The sequence below is a fragment of the Schistocerca cancellata genome, chromosome 5, assembly GCF_023864275.1.
Source record: "Schistocerca cancellata isolate TAMUIC-IGC-003103 chromosome 5, iqSchCanc2.1, whole genome shotgun sequence".
NCBI lineage: Eukaryota > Metazoa > Arthropoda > Insecta > Orthoptera > Acrididae > Schistocerca > Schistocerca cancellata.
The window spans coordinates 661372307-661393774 of record NC_064630.1 but is presented as its reverse complement, the minus strand read 5'-3'; the positions used below and the strand labels follow the sequence as shown (position 1 = coordinate 661393774).

Genomic DNA, 21468 nt, shown 5'->3' with positions numbered 1-21468 from the left:
ACAATACAAAATTCTTACTCATTATCTGTGTTACTTCAAAATAGGATCAAATAAGATCAAAATACAGGTATAGTACTGGAATAAACCAAGTTTAAAGGGCAATGTGCCTTCCATTTATTTTCTATTGTAAATGAGTGGTGAGTCATGAAAAAGAGCTAATTCATTTCAGGGAGTGAACAGTTCTGATCCAATCTCTGAAAAGAACAGTTTTGCCCATCTCTAGTCCGCAGACGGCCATGGAGTATTGCAGGTAGCCTTGCTCGGGCCCCTACTGCAGCCACTGGAACAGCTGTCTATACCCCAGCAGCCGCTCGACCACGTGATCCAGTTTATGCCAACCCATTGTGCGGCCAGTGCGCGTGTGCATATTGATGTCGGGGTATATGCGCAGGAAACACTGGCGTTTTGTAGCACATGTGTTTCGGGACGGTTTTCTCAACTTATCACCAATACTGTGGACTTTCAGATGTGTGTCCTGAGGGTTCCCTATGTGCCGATGCTATTGGCGCCAGTTTTGCGTAGTGCCAAGTTGTGTGGCACCACATTCTGCAATTATCTGAAATTAATGAGCATAAGTGTTGTTTACAGGATATGCATGGTAGTGACCTATTACATTATGAGCGTCACATTACGAGCGACATAGATTACAATGATTTCAAGAGAACCAGTGGATGGTTACATAACTTCAAACACTGCTACGTAATTGGAATACGTAAGAAAAAAAATCTCAAGCAAAGTGTCAATTTGAAGATGCCCAGCAAACTGCGGAATCTACCAGAAAATTTGTAGATGAGACAAACAAACTTATCCCACCGTTCAGTAAGGTATTTGTTTTCAACTCCGATCAATCGGGATTTGAGGAGGAAATCCATATGAAGGGAATCCTGGGGATTAGAAATACAAAGAGAGTTGTATTAAGATCAGCTAACATCAGTGCCTTAACGCATTCACATACGCATTATGCTGATTGTTCATCTGAATGGTAAATTGCCTAGAAAGTTATTTATTGTGCTCCTCGAATTTGGAACTGCTTTGTCCCATACAATTCTTTCTCCTGTGCCTGATCTTGCAAGGGCAGTAGGGAATATTTGCTTCAAAGCAAGCAGTAGTGGGAAAATGGGCGTTAGAGAACTGCAAATTTATCTGAGCTCTGCGTTTAGCCTATAGGTGGTCAAAATAACTTGCTTTTGCTTCTTCCTGCTCTGTGTTGAAACAGCATCCTCCCTTAGAGCAAACTATCTCACCTAAAAAGTTTGTGACATGGCAGTTCATACTACCTGGAACCACTGGACAATTTCAGCCTGTGGATGTTTTTTTTCTGTACCTAAAAACATACTATCGCACTATCTGCAGCTACGCCTTGAAGGATAGCCCGCTTCACGATGAGCTCCGCGACAGACCGTTTCTAATTCGGTTGCATGCCATGACATTCCACTAGTTCTCATTACCCCGTTGCTCCAATATGATTCTACATGTAACCTTTAGGAGTTGATAGGTAGCTGAACGTGCTGCATGGATTGTTATTCCTAAGGAGTTTCCTTCTGATGGTGCCCACGTTTTTGATCACTGTGGCGCGCCATTTTTCATTCGATGTGCATAGTGCAAGTTAATGGCTTGTCCCGAACATTTCTTGAATGTCGACGATATTCATTTTGTGAAGTGTAATACATACATCCTGTAGAAGGTTGATCTCTGCACCTCCCGGATACTAATTTTCTGTCGCCCTCCTGATGCACACGGTGCGTCATTAGCAGCTAATATTTTTCCTGTCATAATTGTCGACATAACGTTTTCAAATGAGCCTTACTGAAGATGGAACTTGCGACCTGGCACTCGATGAATTTCTTGATAGTAGATTCTGCAGAAGCAGGGTTTGCCAGGAAGCGACATATAATGTTCCACAGCTATGAAGAAATGCACTGCAAGTGTCAACGAGGTACATAGATATATTTAACTGTAGGATGCTGTGGATGTGAGTTCATTTTACCAGGTCGGTCTGAAGTTACTGAATGAGTACAATTCCTTACATTAAATCATTTGTTCCGCATTTTCACTTTGCAAACAAACAAAACCCTCTAGTCCTTCGGGGCATGGGATCCCAGGAGTAAAATAAATAAATTAAGCTCTTTACACTAATTCTTCCACACTTACAACGTACACACTCTCTCTAGTAACCAGTTTAAAGTTTTAATTCAGACCTGATACTGGAAGAATAGCATCTTTTGTCTGTTAATAATTTGTTTGTAAAAACTCACTGTGCTCCAGAAACTGGTTTGAAAAACTTAAGGAAGGAAGTAACTTTCAAAATGGCTATGATCACTATGGGACTTAACAGCTGAGGTCGTCTCCTAGAACCTAGAACTAATTAAACCTAACTAAACTAAGGACATCACACACATCCATGTCCGAGGCAGGAATCGAACCTGCGACTGTAGCGGTCGCGCGGTTCCAGACTAAAGCGCCTAGAACCACTCGTCCACTCCGGCCGGCGAATTAACTTTCGCCATGATGTGTTACTGCGATCGTGAGGTTCCAGACTGAAGTGCCTAGAACCACTCGGCCACTCCGGCCGGCGAAGTAACTTTCGCCATGATGTGTTACTGCGGTCGTGCCGTTCCAGACTGAAGTGCCTAGAACCACTCGGCCACTCCGGCCGGCGAAGTAACTTTCGCCATGATGTGTTACTGCCAAGTTACATTGCTCGATGAAACTTGGCCAATAGATAGAAAGAACTTGTACAGTGTTGTACAAGTCTTAACAGGAGGCAATACGCAGTGAGGTTAACAGAAATGACACTTTTATTCAAAGGTTGTAATACTCAGGTCAGTGCGTTCACGATGGTCCCTTGTACATTGCGAAAGGCGGAGATGGTTCTTACCAGGCAATTACGACGGAGGGCAATGCATGGTCTGGAACGCGCTCTAATGCTGGCCACAAGACTCGTAAGGAGTTGTTCTGGTAGGACTTTTCATTCCTCCACCAGTGCGGTTGACAACTGTTGGACGGTCATTGGTGCACGTGGAGGTGCAGGAGAATGTTTCCCAAAGCATTCCACACGTGCTAGATGCGATTTAAGTCGGGGGGAATATGTATCCGCTGAATATCCTCTCGTACTAAAAGCTGCTCCACCTGCGCTCTTCGATGTAGCCCCTCATTGTCATCGATAAAAATGAAATCAGGGACGAACCCACCCCTGAAAAGACGCATATGGGGAAGAAGTAAAGGGTCACAATACCCTTGACAAGTGAGTGAACCGCGTTAAAAAAATTTGAAGATCAGTGCGCACGTGCAAATTTCTCCTCCGCACGCCATAACAACTCGACCATCAAAACGATCATATTCACCATTACGTGTTCCCACCTCTCACCACATGATGGTACGTCCAGAGTCGCTCCACAGACTGAATCTTCTCTCATCCGAGAAGTGTACTCGATGCGATTCCTCGTTGGTCCAGTCCCTAGGCTCTTGGCACCATCGCAAACGGTGACGCTTACGTGTGTGTGTGTATGTGTGTGTGTGTGTGTGTGTGTGTGTCAACGGAACGCAAAGGTACTGGTAATCGGACAAAGAGATCACTCACATACAGTCGCGTGCTACTGTGGAGCCTGAGATTATATGCCTTTCGGTCGTATTAAATGTGGTCTCAGTTGCGCCCGCTGCCTAAGGTTGCTCACTATAGTGGTCATCTGCTGCTTTAAATAACCGTGGACGACCACTTCTGCTCTGGGCAATAGCGTTTGTGGTTCGGAACGCTCCCTATGCACACGGAGCAATGCTTTGGGCAATACCAAACTCCTGGACTACACTTGCCACAGTTCGTCCTTCATCCAGTTTCCTGATGGTTTTTCCCCGTGCGAGGTGCTGAAAATATTGTCTCCGGGCCACCTTCTAAGGAAGACCACCACCACAGTGCGCCATAACTGGATGCTGACTGACACACACTGTCTTTTCCCGTTCCTTCAACTGTCTACTCTCTCAAGGTCGGCCCCATTGGCATTATAGTCACTCTGACCTTAGGCCTTGTGACGTCCGTCTTTTTGAGCTCGACTGGGAGATCTCTGCCAATATGTTCATATGTTCCCACACCTTCATTCACTCCAGTAGTTAAGACGTTATGTTACTTTATCTGTCTCGTTCTTAAGTTTGGCAGAGCAATGTACTACGCAGATCATCACTTCTAGACCCTGAAACTTCTTGGTGAATACTATACAGCACGCCACGCGAATTTTATGCCCTCCAAAAGGATGTCTCAGTTCTGATCAAGAAAGCCGAAATTTTCATACGTGCCATCCACGAATGATGACAAAATCCTACCGATGATATTTCGCCGAGGAATGACTATTACTCGTTTTCAACAAACGTACCTAGAGCCCTGATTTCTGGGCTACGTCACCTCTCGTTAAACGAGATGTATTTGGACTCCTCGTTCTGTAACTCTTCGTCCCAGTTTTGTGAAGGCCTCGTCGCTACTGCTGTGGAGGTCGAGTTGGCACTGTTGTTACGGTAGGCAGAGTTTGTGAGTTCGTGGAACAGCTTCTGGTGCAGTGCAAAATTAACACAGTTTCTCTCTGCCACTATTACACAGCTATGCCACAGGTCAGGTAACAGGATTGGAGAACGAAGGTTCTACAACACTCCACAAACCAGTAACAATGACTCACAAATGGGTTAAAAAGATTAATTTACTGTTAAGACTTGTTGAATAAGTCTGCAACACTACATGTGCAAAAAGATACTCAACGACAAAGTGCAAGGGACCGTAGGTAAACTTAAAGTACATAGCAAATGCAATTTACAATTTTCTGTTCACTTCTAAGAGTTCACTAAATGACGTTCTCTGTGTAAGTCGGCCTGGACGATGATCTATAACCAAGTGCAGGAGAGATGGTCGTCTCTCTTCCGAGTTGGCTTCTGTCCGTTGACGTCCGGTCATCGGCGGATTGTACTCGGCCGGTAATTGGCCGAGGCGAAGCCGATATCTTTAAACTGATCGCCGTCCGTAGCACTGGTGGGACTCGCGCAAGTGGCGAGTTTCTATGACACTGGCTCAGCTCGCATCTTTGCACCTGTGTTGCTTTTGCCCTGGCTGTGTCTTGTTTGGACTACACACCACCTAGACTCACATGCGAAGTTCTTCACCCTGCAACAATGCTCACGAAAGGTGTCACGCCTGATCGGCCGACAACCACATTAGCCAAACAGCATCCCATTTCGAGTCAGAGAAATCAGTACTTCCATTCCTTAATCAATCGTCGTTCCGAAATCGGATGAGATGAATTTACGTAATAACAAATTTCCAAAAAGTAAATAAAGTCAGTGAATACTACGTTTAATCATCTGATAGATTCTTTCTTTCTTTCTCGGGGCCTTGTCCCACTGCAACGCGGGGTCGGCTTTGTTAATACGGATTTGGCATTGTTAATTGCAGACGGTGGCTGGTTACCCTTCCTGACGCCACCCTGAACCCCCCGGGATGGAGGTAGTGTACCCCAGCTGTCTGCGTCTAGTGTAAGTCATGAAATAGTGCGAACGTTTTCAAATGTCTGTGAGCCATGTAACTGAGGCGGAACTTAAGGGCCAGCCCGGTATTCACGTAGCGGGATATGGAAAATCGCCTAAAAACCGCATCCAGGTTGGCCGGCATACCGGCCTCCGTCGTTAAAACTCTGGGCGGATTCGATCCGTGGCCGGTAGAGATGGGCAAAACTGTTCTTTTCAGAGATTGGATCAGAACTGTTCACTCCCTGAAATGAATTAGCTCTTTTTCATGACTCACCACTCATTTACAATAGAAAATAAATGGAAGGCACATTGCCCTTTAAACTTGGTTTATTCCAGTACTATACCTGTATTTTGATCTTATTTGATCCTATTTTGAAGTAACACAGATAATGAGTAAGAATTTTGTATTGTTTATTGAAATTTCCACGATGTGACAAAGTTTTTGATTATTGATTTATTTTGCACTATCATGGTTTTTTGGGTGATCGGAAAATGTTGTAACTTGAGATTTACATTAACAATATATTTGGCTATAATGTATTAAAATTTCATTAACCTCATACAAATACATCGCAAGCCATATATTTTTAAAGTGAACGTTTCCTTCCGAAGACGCCTAAAATCGCAAAATCCGTACCAGAATAAGAAAAAAAATATAAATTTGACTGTAAAACGAAAGTGCTGCATATAGCCTTACGCAGAATAAAACAAGGAAAATATTGGTGTATCACTTTTTGCGATACGTTTATCGGTTCGCTCGTAATTAAAGCGTAAATTCGAGTGTCCATAATAAAAATCCTATAATAAGAGGAGTCATCAGGAACCTAATCTAATCAGTTTAAACAAATAAAAATAAAATAAAAACAATTGATGTATACATAACATAATAATGTAATATACATAGCGGTATTACTATGAAGAACAATAGCCAGTAGGGACGAACTCCGATGCAGAGGCGCTGAGTCGAGCAGGTCGAGCCGCGAGCTGTATTACTGCGTGAGCTGAGACCGCAGAGACCAGAGTGACACCTGAGTCGCTTTGCTCAACGCTCTGGCTAGAGTCGAGATGGTGGGGTGAGCGTTGAGCAGGCGAGTTCCGACGGTGGGGGGAGCGGTGAACTCACCCACTCCGAGACAAATCGTCTGTTCCCTTGCGAGCAGGTTGTTGCAAGTAGTTCCTATGTTATCTGTCCTGTTGCTAGCATCAACTGCCCAGAGAGCAGGACATGCGACTGAAATGATCACCGACAGAGTGCGATGCAAAGTTAAGCTGCGCCAGACACTGCACACGGCAGACGACGCACAGAGACGGCACGGCATATGTGAAACACAAAATCCAATGGGGCACTGCACAATGCAGGCAGCCAAGGTAGAAGCAGGGCAGAGGCCGGCGCTGGCTGTGTTGTGTGGCGTGCACTGTGTTCTGACCAGCAGAGGCGCTGCTGATATGCTCCGTCTCTCTCTCTCTCTCTCTCTCTGCTGTGGGAAACGTTTGGAGCTACCGTTCTTTTTTTCTGAATCACTGATTGTTCACTCCTTTGAAAGATTCAACTCTATGAATTAGTTCAAGAGCGGATCCCCCATCTCTAGTGGCCGGCGCGCCTACCCGAGTTCAGGAAGCAGCGCATTAGCGCTCTCGGCTACCCTGGCGGGTAATGATGATCTGATAGATTAACGTGAGTTATATGTTTGTGCAATACTGAAAACTGACTGTTTTAAAATTAACCTTTTGCCCCATGTTTGTGGCTCACATCAAGGCTGCACAATCATATCCCTACAGTCATACAACTTAGTCCTTCACAATTCCAATGATTCCTACAAGGTCATAGCGTCTTTTACCGAGACAGCATAACAGACGAAAATAATATTAAACACATTGAAAAATTGATTACTTTTTGGGAGCTGAGAACATTACGTAATTTAGACTGCTAAACAAAATATTGTTATATTATCAACTATGTTGAATGTAAAAAGGAAATTACAAAATCTAGTTTAAATAAATTTATATACTTCCAAAATTACTTCAGATATGACAGGAGGCTCGTGAAACAGTTACCTATGTTTATTTTACAAGGTTCTATAAAATTTCATCCCACGGTATGTGCTAATTCCCAGGGTGGTGCGTAATTTAGTCGATCCGCAAAGCATTCACGTGAGACCAAGCCTACGACAGCCAGCCAGCACAGAACGACAGATGGTACGCTTCCCACTGTGGGAACGCGATTGGCAGTACGTACATCACACCCAGAGCTTCCTAAGGCGCAACACATATCGCTAAGCCACAACACTCTACAACAACAACGGGCTACATCATTTCATTCTGACGCCTGTAACGGCATGCTACGGTACTTTTAACACGGAGATTTCATTGTTTGAGATGCCATGTACCTGTCAATACACGGAAAAGTAATTAAGTAACTTATTTTTCGAGGTGATAATTAAAACTTTGCCTACCCTCGTGTAACTACTTGACATGACTGTAAGCCCGAAAAGATTTTATCCGTATCCAGTGACATCTGAATATCTGGATGAGACAGTGGTTAAAATGCCTGTTTATGTCTTCTGTTGCAGGCATGATCACTAGTGCGTTCATGTGGGGCGGGCTGTCGGACACGCTGGGCCGTCAGCGCCTGCTCAGGATCAGCCTGATAGTGGACGGCCTGCTGGCGCTCGCCTCTGCGTTCGCTGTCCAGCTGTGGGCCATGTTCCTGCTGCGGTACCTCGTCGGCTTCACGTAAGTGTCCGATAACGTCCTTACCTCTGGCTGCAGCTCAACGTCAAGTCAGCTACATCTACATCTACACCCATACTCCGCAAGCCACCTGACGGTGTGTGGCGGAGGGTACCTTGAGTACCTCTATCGATTCTCCCTTCTATTCCAGTCTCGTATTGTTCGTGGAAAGAAGGATTGTCGGTATGCCTCTGTGTGGGCTCTAATATCTCTGATTTTATCCTCATGGTCTCTTCGCGAGATATACGTAGGAGGGAGCAATATACTGCTTGACTCCTCGGTGAAGGTATGTTCTCGAAACTTCAACAAAAGCCCGTACCGAGCTACTGAGCGTCTCTCCTGCAGAGTCTTCCACTGGAGATTATCTATCATCTCCGTAACGCTTTCGCGATAACTAAATGATCCTGCAACGAAGCGCGCTGCTCTCCGTTGGATCTTCTCTATCTCTTCCATCAACCCTATTGGTACGGATCCCACACTGCTGAGCAGTATTCGAGCAGTGGGCGAGCAAGCGTACTGTAACATACTTCCTTTGTTTTCGGATTGCATTTCCTTAGGATTCTTCCGATGAATCTCAGTCTGGCATCTGCTTTACCGACGACCAACTTTATATGATCATTCCATTTTAAATCATTCCTAATGTGTACTCCCAGATAATTTATGGAATTAACTGCTTCCAGTTGCTGACCTGCTACATTGTAGTTGAATGATAAGGGATCTTTCTTTCTATGTATTCGCAGCACCTAACACTTGTCTACATTGAGATTCAATTGCCATTCCCTGCACCATGCGTCAATTCGCTGCAGATCCCCCTGCATTTCAGTACAATTTTCCATTGTTACAACCTCTCGATATACCACAGTATCATTACCAAAAAGCCTCAGTGAACTTCCGATGTCATCCACAAGGTCATTTATGTATATTGTGAATAGCAACGGTCCTACGACACTCCCCTGCGGCACACCTGAAATCACACTTACTTCGGAAGACTTCTCTCCATTGAGAATGACATTCTGCGTTCTGTTATCTAGGAACTCTTCAATCCAATCACACAATTGGTCTGACATTCCATATGCTCTTACTTTGTTCATTAAACGACTGTGGGGAACTGTATCGAACGCCTTGCGGAAGTCAAGAAACACAGCATCTACCTGGGAACTCGTGTCTATGGCCCTCTGAGTGTCGTGGACGAATAGCGCGAGCTGGGTTTCACACGATCGTCTTTTTCTAAACTCATGATGATTCCTACAGAGTAGATTTCTAGTCTCCAGAAAAGTCATTACACTCGAACATAGTACGTGATCCAAAATTCTACAACTGATAGACGTTAGAGATATACACTCCTGGAAATGGAAAAAAGAACACATTGACACCGGTGTGTCAGACCCACCATACTTGCTCCGGACACTGCGAGAGGGCTGTACAAGCAATGATCACACGCACGGCACAGCGGACACACCAGGAACCGCGGTGTTGGCCGTCGAATGGCGCTAGCTGCGCAGCATTTGTGCACCGCCGCCGTCAGTGTCAGCCAGTTTGCCGTGGCATACGGAGCTCCATCGCAGTCTTTAACACTGGTAGCATGCCGCGACAGCGTGGACGTGAACCGTATGTGCAGTTGACGGACTTTGAGCGAGGGCGTATAGTGGGCATGCGGGAGGCCGGGTGGACGTACCGCCGAATTGCTCAACACGTGGGGCGTGAGGTCTCCACAGTACATCGATGTTGTCGCCAGTGGTCGGCGGAAGGTGCACATGCCCGTCGACCTGGGACCGGACCGCAGCGACGCACGGATGCACGCCAAGACCGTAGGATCCTACGCAGTGCCGAAGGGGACCGCACCGCCACTTCCCAGCAAATTAGGGACACTGTTGCTCCTGGGGTATCGGCGAGGACCATTCGCAACCGTCTCCATGAAGCTGGGCTACGGTCCCGCACACCGTTAGGCCGTCTTCCGCTCACGCCCCAACATCGTGCAGCCCGCCTCCAGTGGTGTCGCGACAGGCGTGAATGGAGGGACGAATGGAGACGTGTCGTCTTCAGCGATGAGAGTCGCTTCTGCCTTGGTGCCAATGATGGTCGTATGCGTGTTTGGCGCCGTGCAGGTGAGCGCCACAATCAGGACTGCATATGACCGAGGCACACAGGGCCAACACCCGGCATCATGGTGTGGGGAGCGATCTCCTACACTGGCCGTACACCACTGGTGATCGTCGAGGGGACACTGAATAGTGCACGGTACATCCAAACCGTCATCGAACCCATCGTTCTACCATTCCTAGACCGGCAAGGGAACTTGCTGTTCCAACAGGACAATGCACGTCCGCATGTATCCCGTGCCACCCAACGTGCTCTAGAAGGTGTAAGTCAACTACCCTGGCCAGCAAGATCTCCGGATCTGTGCCCCATTGAGCATGTTTGGGACTGGATGAAGCGTCGTCTCACGCGGTCTGCACGTCCAGCACGAACGCTGGTCCAACTGAGGCGCCAGGTGGAAATGGCATGGCAAGCCGTTCCACAGGACTACATCCAGCATCTCTACGATCGTCTCCATGGGCGAATAGCAGCCTGCATTGCTGCGAAAGGTGGATATACACTGTACTAGTGCCGACATTGTGCATGCTCTGTTGCCTGTGTCTATGTGCCTGTGGTTCTGTCAGTGTGATCATGTGATGTATCTGACCCCAGGAATGTGTCAATAAAGTTTCCCATTCCTGGGACAATGAATTCACGTTGTTCTTATTTCAATTTCCAGGAGTGTATGTTGAAATACTGCCGAAATACGAATGTGGAGCTTCTTTCCCCTACTTCCATTTGTATTCGTGTTTCTGTTTATGGAATGTCCCATGTTCCTTCTGTAAGGAAGCCAGCACGGAAAATACAGTTTTACAGTTCGCTACCCTGCTAATATTTGTTCAAGTGGTCCTAACCGAATCCTCAGCGGAGCGGGGAGCAGGGAGTGGAGGAATAAGTTCCGACCAGTCCAAGACATTGACAGCCACGTGGAGTGGTGGGGAATGGAAGGAGGGAAAGTGAGTTGCGCTTTCCTGATGCAATGTGTAGCAGCCCTTTTTCTGTTTTCGCTTTTTCGTCTAATAGGTGAAAGTTTGGTTTTATTTTTTACACATTGACTGTCATTGAAGGGGTTTACTTTTATTTAATATTGTCCCGGCTGAGTATCAGTTTGATTACTTTTAAAACCCAATGTTAAACGTGGGTCACTACACGTATAGTCTTCCCAACTCTGAGAGAAAAAATCTTTAGTAGCTTCACAACCAGTGTTTACAGACTACGGTACTTTAACATTACATTTAGCCGGCCGCTGGTGGCCGAGCGGTTCTAGGCGCTTCAGTCTGGAACCGAGCGACCGCTACGGTCGCAGGTTCGAATCCTGCCTCGGGCATGGCTGTGTGTGATGTCCTTAGGTTAGTTAGGTTTAAGTAGTTCTAAGTTATAGGGGACTGATGACCTTAGAAGTTAAGTCCCATAGTGCTCAGAACCATTTGAACCATTTGAACATTACATTTACTTTAACATTTCTCTGTACGTCAGGTTCCCCTAAGCGTAAATCTTCCATATCATCCATTCTATTTCTACCTCTCCTAGCCATTTATAAAATCAATATTAATCGTCACACACTTTTTTAAAAAATATACTTCACTCCCTACACTACCGCACTATTACAAAAGGTGACACAAAGAAACAATCCCTATCAAGATTTCATTCGATAAAATAATAATTAAATACCTGAGGTCGATTTTTTGCTTAGTAATAGCAGTAGTAGACTCTCGTAGAGATGAGCAGTGTGGCACAGCAGTCGGCTGTACTGTCGTGGTTCCGTAGATCAGCTGCGTTGTGATTGGCTGCACTCTCGTAGACTCGAAGTCAGCGCTGTCGCCCATTGGTCGCGCTGTGTCGTCCTCTGCGTTGCCGGCTGTCTCCCTCAGCAGTTGGAAAGACCCGCGTTTCGCGCACTCATCAGCGACCTGTGAAACAAACTACCTACGACGTCCATCATCCTAATATGCGAACCTCAATACCCGTAGCAGCTTCAAATCTTGCTCTACAATCTTCTGTTCGAGCCCCACGTGGTAGGGCGCCAAATACGTGTAGCAGCCCTTTTTCTGTTTTCGCTGTTTCGTCGAATAGGTGAAAGTATGATTTTATTTTTTACACATCGACTGTCATTAAAGGGTTCTACTTTTATTTAATATTGTCCCGGCAAAGTATCAGTTTCATTACTTTTAAAACCCAATGTTAAACGTGGGTCACTACACGTATAGTCTTCCCAACTCTGAGAGAAAAAAATCTTTATAGCTTTACCGACGATACATTAACCTTTCGTTCAATTGTTTTAGTTACGAATCGCTAGTTTGTTCTTGGTATAGATCACGTAAGCTTAACGTTTATTAATCTAAGTTAAATTAATGTTCAGGAATTGTATTATGTTTCAAATTAACAACGTCAGTTTACTGAGAAGAATTTTTAATAAATAGGTCCACTCATACGATCTCATTGAAAGAAGTTCTTTAACTAGATGTCTAAGTAGGATTCCCACTAGCATCAGAGATGTTAGATAATCTCCTGTCACGTTCGGTAAATATTTAATATTCGCAAACTGTCATTAACTATGATCACTAGTCGCGTGAAGTTAAAGTTTCCCACTATCACAATTCAAAGTCCGAATCCGGTTAAAATTCTCAATTCAGTAAAGCGTTTAAAAATTCACACGAACTGACAGTAAAGTCAAAGAGATTACTATTCACCTTCCCGTTTATCTAATCCGATAAATGTGCAAATTAAAGTCTTGAATTGACAACCCTCAAAAAAATCTCATCACGATCTATTCTTGATCCCCGTTTAATAAAGTCCCAATTGTTGTTCTCTAAAGCTGCACGTCCTAAATAACTTCCGAACTAGAACAGACTAGAGACTGGAGTATCGTAATTACAACGTATGGCTATTTATACTTTAATAAACACTATCTTTGGTGTCCCAGACCTACGACTATAATATTGATTTTCTTACGTATTGGAATAACTAATATTTTCTACTGTTTTTCCCCCTTCCCATGTTCCTAAAATTTATAATTAAATATTCCTTTTCTTTTTTTTTGCTTTCTATATTAGATATTTCCCTTTATTTGATTTTTATTTATTTTCCGTAATTACTACTTGTGGAGGGACTTGGGTCATTTTGTGAATTGATATTTTAAGGACACGGGAGCTAATTTTGGAGCTATTTTTTGTTTTTTCAACACAGAGAGGCGCTGTAGGTGTTACAAGTGCTGGTTCGACCTACTACTTCGGCATACCACGGAACGACATCACTTCGTAACAACTACCATGCACACGAGTAGTGTATTTAGATTTTCAGTATTGGCAGCGGTTGGATAGGAAACATACGTTAACCGAAGCCGACCGACTTCTACAGAAAATAAATCCACTACAGTACAGCTACACTATTGATGACTAACCGCTTGTAACAGCATCTATTGTAAACTATCTAGGAGTAACTATCCAGAGCGTCATTGAGTGGAATGACCACATAAAACAAATAGTGGGAGAAGCAGAAGCTTGTTAGACTGATGCTTGAGTATTTTTCATCTCTCTGGGATCCCTACCAGGTAGGATTCATAGAGAAGATCCAACGAAGAGCTGCTCGTTCCGTCAAGGGATCGTCCAGCCGGCGCGAGAGCGTCATGCAGTTGCTCAACAAACTCCATTGGCAGACGCTAGAAACGAGACGTTGTGCATCACGGTGAGGTTTGCTATTGAAATTTCGAGAGAGCACTTTCCGGCAAGAGTCGGACAACATATTACTTTCCCCCCACATACGTCTCGCGTAAATGACGAAGAGGAGAACATTGGAGAAATTAGAGCCAATACAGAGGCTTGCCGACAATCATTCTTCCAACGCACTATTCGCGAGTGGAATAGGGTTGGAGGGTTCAGTTAGTGGAGCAAAAAGTACTCTCCCCCACACATCACTAGGTGGCTTGCGGAGTATGATGTAGGTGCAGATGTAGACACCAACTTCAGCACATCAGAGAACTCTCGGTGAGCACGTGAATGAACGGTACATCGGACACGATACTGCAGTGCCTGTGTGGTTCATAAGTACTAGGCAATGTTCCTTCGGACACACGTGCATATCCCAAGGGGCAGACACTGCAGCGGCTACAGCCGTTAGGAAATACGTGAAATGTATTCGCATTTGCGAGTATGGGCAATGATCAGCTTCATAATGGAATGATGACCGTGAAAATTTGTGCCGGAGCGGGATTCCAACCCAGACTTCCCTCTTATCGCGAAGCGGTCGCCAGAGCATTAGGCTATCCGAGCACTCACCACGGCCAGACCCAAGCTTCCAAATATCGTCCGTCACCCACGTGTCTACAACCTGTACTCGTACACCCATTATGTGTATTCTCGTACAGAAGAGACATTTTATTTTTTAACTGAAAGTCACTTGCTCGGTTTCGGCTGATAAATACGACGTTGCTGTGCCTGTGTTGTTCATAACAGCGATGCAATATTCGTCAGTACTTGCACGCATTTGCAAATAAACGTCTTCCCTGTATGGTAATAAGCATAACATATGTACGTGTGCAGTTTGTAGACACGTGATTAACGACATATGGAAATTAGAGTGTAGCGTGGAGCGTGCTCGGATAGCCTACTGGTAAGGCGACCACACGTGATAAGTGGGAAATCCGGGTCCGAGTCCCGCTCCAGCATAACTTTTCATTCTCGTTCCATTACATAACTGACAGCCGTCCGTATTTACAATTTCGAATACCAAGAGCAATCATTGTCTGCATTGAGAGACACTGTTAAAACTAATTTTTTGAAAACAGCCTCAAGTCGCGCTTTGTACTTTTTATTTAGCTGTTTCGCTCTTCAAATCCACAAGAGCGTCATCAGAATATACACTGTAAAATATATAAATTGAGATAATACGGTAAACTTGCTAGTTCGAAACGCCACTTTCACTTTCTGTCTTTGGAAACATCTCGCAGTACGGTCTGTTATAGGAGCTTTTTATGTGAGTACATATTCTACTCACAGTATGGCCTTACATTTAAAGCTGATGACAGACTTAAAGACTCTCTTTAAAGATGGCTGACAGCTCTACAGACTGCTGTGGCTGTAGTGTAGTACTTAAACTTACGTTTTAAGTGTGTTTAAAGCACAGTAGTAAATGATGACTGACAACGCCAGAGATGAAACTGACTGTACAACGGTACTTGTAACAACGCCCATGGTATAATCTATCTAAAGATAAATTACAACTATAGAAAACGAAAGTTACGTTTTAATCACCTCTTTTATGGGAGTGTGTATAGCCATCTCATGTCTGTGCATATCTGCTTATCTTTCAAGCAACACAAGTACATCTGTAAAAATTAAAATATATTTGAAAATACATTATAAAATACTTGTTTAAAAATGTCTAAAAAATGCATTCAAAACTACGGTTTTTAAAAATGTTTCTGTTAGGATGATACGGCAGCTATTATATTTTGGTTTCTTATCTACAGCACTGCATTAAATAACGAGGAACCCATGAAAATTAAATTAGCTTTGTGTGTTTAATTAATTTTGCGGGTTTTTTTTCTTTTCTACGAAAATGTCCAATTCTTCCAAAACATTTAACACAGGAGCTTTATCTGCGGTGTGCATAATTTTCATACGGTCTTGTACCTCACCTAATGTATGTTTAGTTGTTCTCAAATGTTCGCCCAGTGCTGTACAATTTGAATTTAAATTACAATGTTCCTTATAACGTGTGTTAAACGCTCTTCCAGTTTGGCCAATGTATGTGCTCTGAAAATTTTGGCAGTTCATTTTAGACATTTCTGAATTACCATATTCGTCCTTCAGGACATTTTACTTGTGTCTTAGTGCGTGTCTAAGAGAACTGCTAGTTCGGAATGCCACTTTCACTTTCTGTCTTTCGAAACATCTCGCAATATGGTCTGTTAGAGGAGCTTTTTATGTGGGTGTAGTATACCTTTTCTTATCTACTTGCTTGCCTATACTATTGTTTTGCTTTCGTTTAATGTTTTTATGTATAGTGTGGTACAGTTTCGTTATATCACGTTCCTGCTAGTGGTTCCTTAATGCTATCTTTTTGATTTTCTGTAGTTCTGAAGTTCTATCTTCGTCTGTGAGTGGTAACTGCAACATACTGTACAAAGGTAAACAGAAATATGCTTTTATGTGTTGATTGCATGATTTGAATTATTCCCAATAATTATACCTGAATATGTAGGCTTCCTGTAAACTTTAGAAATATGTCTCCCATTCCATCTACTGATTGACAAAGCGAGAAAATCGTTGCTATTACTGTATCAGTTTCATGTTCAACTGTGAATTTAATTTTTGGTAGCATTTGTTTCAGATTGTCTGTTACTTCATTTAAATCTTTCTTGGTTCATTTAAACAGAACTGTACTGTCATCAACATACCGGCGATAATACAGTATTTTTTGCTTTATATCGGAGAATTTATCAAAAAATCTAATTTCCAAACTATTAAGAAAAATTTCTGTTAAGATGCTGGATAAACTATTACCCATCGCTAGACCGTCTCCCATGTCGTAAATTTTTCCATCAAAGGTAAATTTGCCAGCAGCTCGTGGTCGTGCGGTAGCGTTCTCGCTTCCCGCGCCCGGGTTCCCCGGTTCGATTCCCGGCGGGGTCAGGGATTTTCTCTGCCTCGTGATGGCTGGGTGTTGTGTGATGTCCTTAGGTTAGTTAGGTTTAAGTAGTTCTAAGTTCTAAGGGACTGATGACCATAGATGTTAAGTCCCATAGTGCTCAGAGCCAGCCAAAGGTAAATTACGTGAAATCAAGGATAAATTCCGAACAGTCCAACAGCTCTAAAACTTAACCTACTGCCATTTGACAAAACTTTCACCATAAAAAATAGCATCCAGTTTGCTAACTATGTAGTGAATATGAATATCCCATACGATGCGATTTTCGCTTCTTGGGATGTTACTAATATGTTTACGAACATACCACTTGATGAAACATTTGAAATAATTAAACGTAATTTACTACAGCATAAAACTATTCCCATCGAATGATTTTATAGGTCCCAGTCTCAGGAGTAGTAATGGCGGAACTCTTGAGAGGAAACGTGAAGAAAATGTCGCGTCAATTTCATGCTCGTGTTATAACATTAGGTGGAGATTTCAACTTACCAAAATAGATTTGGAGAGGGATTAGAACTCGCACGGATGTTTACTATCAATCGTTCTCGCACGAATCATTAGCGACTGGAACAGGAAAGTTGGTGGAAGGGGGGCGGATCGGAAGTAACAGTGGTATACAAAGAACCCTTCACTGTAAAGCGGTTTGGGGGATATAGATGTAGTAGGAGATGTAGATGATGCTGAAACGCAGAATAATGCTTCATTTGGAGGAACAGTCGCTGCCTCCGGCCGCAGTATGAGATGAAGTTAAATCACTAAGCTTCCAGCTGGCATATGGCGTTCTTCTGCGACTAGAGGATCCACCAGTGTGCTGTGCCTGTAGTGTGCTTGTAATTGTGTACCAGAATTTGTTTTATGGCAAGATAGCGAGGGCTGCAACCGACTTGGCAGCTGATCTGTCCTCTGTTTTAGTGGACGATGAAGCGAATGTAGTCCATGTTTTAGAACTACGTTTATCACCTGCGCTTCTGTTTAGGTTAGTAGGTATATGATTTTACTGTACTTCTAGGGTAGGTGGCTCATCATAATTTTTGCCGGTGATCAACCAGTCACAGTTCGACTGTAGACTGAGTTTTATGTATTTTGAGCTAATGTGGGAAATCGTCAGCGCAAGTGAGCGGAGATTAGGCAGAGTGAACCAGATCCCTGTTTCGAATTTCACTTTTAAGACATATGCTTGGGTATTTTGCTACACTCATCCCGAATTACAGTAAAAGTGATTTGGATCTCAATGTTGAAGCCTTGTGCATGCAATCAGTCTCCAAATGAACCAACAATAAAAAATCTTTTCTTACGGAAAGCTGGAGGCTCTGAGACCATAGAAAATGAGTGGAAAGGATACCAGTAAATACGAAAGATACATTTCATTTTTGGTTATTGTAGATTATAAAAGCTGATGCATTGGACGAAATGGCTGCCAGCAGAGCATTAAAGGAAGATATCAGAAATATGATGATGTTTAAAAAAGTAGGAGCAGATTTAAGCACAAGGTTTGCAGAGAAAAATGTGTGAAAAACGTATTCACTGTTTCTCTCTTGCAAAGAGGGACCAGAGAGTTGTCAAATTTGCTAGCATAAATTTTCGTTCGTACGAATGAATAAATTTTTCGGAGGGACAGAAACTATCGGAAACAAATAATTGAACAGTGTGCATTAGTATTCTCCGCAATGTTAGGCAGACACCGTGACTCTGCACACCAGCCAGTGTTATCGGACTAGCCAACAGAGCGCAGTGACCTGCCGAGTTTCACTGGGCCCGCACAGGAAACATGTGTCGAAGGTAACCTTGCAACAGTGTGGCTGCGTCGCCTCAATTAATAAAAAAAATGGCTCCGAGCACTATGGGACTCAACATCTTAGGTCATAAGTCTCCTAGAACTTAGAACTACTTAAACCTAACTAACCTAAGGACATCACACACACCCATGCCCGAGGCAGGATTCGAACCTGCGACCGTAGCAGTCTGCCTCAATTAATAATCGAGTTCATTGTAAGCTAGAGAGAGGGAGAGAGAGAGAGAAGCTATGTAACTAAAATAAATTTAAGTTTATCAAAACTTTATATGCTTGCTACATGGGAATTTTACACGATCATTATTTATATATAAAAAAGGCTATTTTCTGTTTGTCGATTACTGTTACTGCCTCAAAATGACAGGTTTCGGGTAATGTCTCCCATCTTCAAACCGTATTTCTCAGTTACAAAGTAACTTATTGTAATGTAACCTACTCTACTATGTGCACTCAGGTGATTCATGTGAAAAGGTTTCAGACTTGTTTATGGCCGTACGACGGGAATTTAGTCTTTGAACGCGGAATGGCAGTTGAATCCAGACGCATGGGACATTCTGTTTCGAATATCATATTCCGAGAGCCGCTGCGACAAGCCTGTGGCAAGAATACAACACTTCAGTCATTCCTCTCACCACGGAAAACGCAGGGGCCGACGACCTTCAGTTAAAGACCGTGTACGTAGACTCGTCAGTGCTAAGAGACAAGAAACACTAAAATAACAACTTAGATTAATATGGAGCATACGACGAACGTATCCCTTTGGACAATGCGGCGAAATTTGGCGTCAATAGTCTGTGGCAGGGGCGGGCAAACGTTGCACGCGGCTCGTGAGGGCACAGCGCTGCACGTGTGCTGCTCGCGTGCAATCGTCGAATGGGGCAGTGGCGACAGCCGGCAGGTGGCGGCAGTGTAGTACATGGCTAAGCCGCGGACGTTGATGCGAAGCGACCACTACGTAATGAACGTTGTATTTCAAGAACCGGAAAATGCAGAGTGAATCAAGGAAACGGAGACGTGGAGATTTGCTATCTTTTAAAAAGTAATGGGAGAAGCATTTTTTCTTTGTGCAAAGACGTGAAAATTCGATATGTTTAATATGTGGCAGTATTCTCGCTGGTCAGCGGAAGTTTAGTATTGAAGGCCATTATAATAAATTTCACAAGGACGAGTACAATTTATTGTCGGATTCTGAGCGGATGGGGAAATTGACTGAGCTTAAGAAGAGCGACTTGACGATATTAGATGCATCTGTCCTAGTTGCCGTTGTCACGAGAGATCTGCGACTTTCTCTCGTCATGTCTCTCGTCTAACTGATTTAACATTTTATGGAGCACTGTTTTCAATTTTTCAGGACGACAACAATAATAGCCCAGCGGTACGTGCAAGCTATAAAATTGTGCTTAATATAGTGAGAGCTGGAAAGACATTTGCTGAATTAATAAGCCTCGGTTACGAGCAAACATAAGTGATGAAAATTTACGTAACTGTTTGCGTTTGTCTGTATGCAGAAATTTTGTTCCAGATATTTAAACGTATTGTAAACTCCACCTGTGATAATTAAATAAAACGTATCTTAGTTAATAGGTACTCTTTCAAACCATGGTTTATTTCAAGCACTCCTGCTAACCTTATTCCATTATTCAATAAAGCAAGCTAGAAAAACAAAACGCATTACAGAGGAAGGAGTGGACAGAAGGTATGGTGGGGAGGGGAGGTAAGCGGATGGCCAGCTTGCCCCTGTGTGCACGCAGAACATCTGTTAACTGCACGCGTGCAAGTGCACCGCACACGTGCAGGATTCCTGCCCGCCACTGGTCTGTGGCATCAGACGACCGGCGAGAGTGTTTGGGCAATATCGACCATAGCACCCTAGTGCGGCTACGGCCACGGGAAGCCTTGCGGCTGATCGGATGCGGCCGGGTTTGCACGGAAAGGTGCCGCGCAACGCAGACTGGGCGGGTGCTGCCAGCCGTCCGTGCGGCCAGCACTTTGTCATGCGACCAGCCTCCGACCAGCGCGGAGCTGAATGGGGCAGCCCGCATGTTGCACTGCGGTTCCAGCTGTGGAAATATTTTACATTTTATTATTTGTTTGCTGCTGCGCGTCTGCAGAAGGATCTTTCTGTCATCAAGGACTTTGATACGGGGAAATTTATTATAAACATAAGGGAGAGGCCTGCTTTGTGGCACTTGTCACATGAACAATATGCTGACAAAAATGTGAAAAAGAGATTGTGTGAGGAAATGACTATGATATTCGGGGGCAGAGAATGTGCAGCACCGCAGGAACAGAACACGCTGTGTATGTTCTATTACTTACATTTTTCTTTTCTAACACAACATGTACAGGGTTATTACAAATGATTCAAGCGATTTCACAGCTCTACAATAACTTTATTATTTGAGATATCTTCACAATGCTTTGCACACACATACAAAAACTCAAAAAGTATTTTTAGGCATTCACAAATGTTCGATATGTGCCCCTTTAGTGATTCGGCAGACATCAAGCCGATAATCAAGTTTCTCCCACACTCTGTGCAGCATGTCCCCATCAATGAGTTCGAAAGCATCGTTGATGCGAGCTCGCAGTTCTGGCACGTTTCTTTGTAGAGGAGGTTTAAACACTGAATCTTTCACATAACCCCACAGAAAGAAATCGCATGGGGTTAAGGCGGGAGAGCATGGAGGCCATGACATGAATTGCTGATCATGATCTCC

At 43.9% G+C, this 21468-nt stretch overlaps 1 protein-coding gene across 1 annotated transcript in view; it reads left to right on the top strand.

Annotated features, from left to right (window-relative positions):
• The window catches only part of LOC126187882 (synaptic vesicle glycoprotein 2C-like), a 163064-nt gene that overhangs the window by 54479 nt on the left and 87117 nt on the right, over positions 1–21468 (top strand). Inside the window, exon 4 of the mRNA XM_049929219.1 lies at positions 8073–8235. Coding sequence (XP_049785176.1) covers positions 8073–8235 — 163 coding nt within the window. The remainder of the gene's footprint in view (positions 1–8072; positions 8236–21468) is intronic.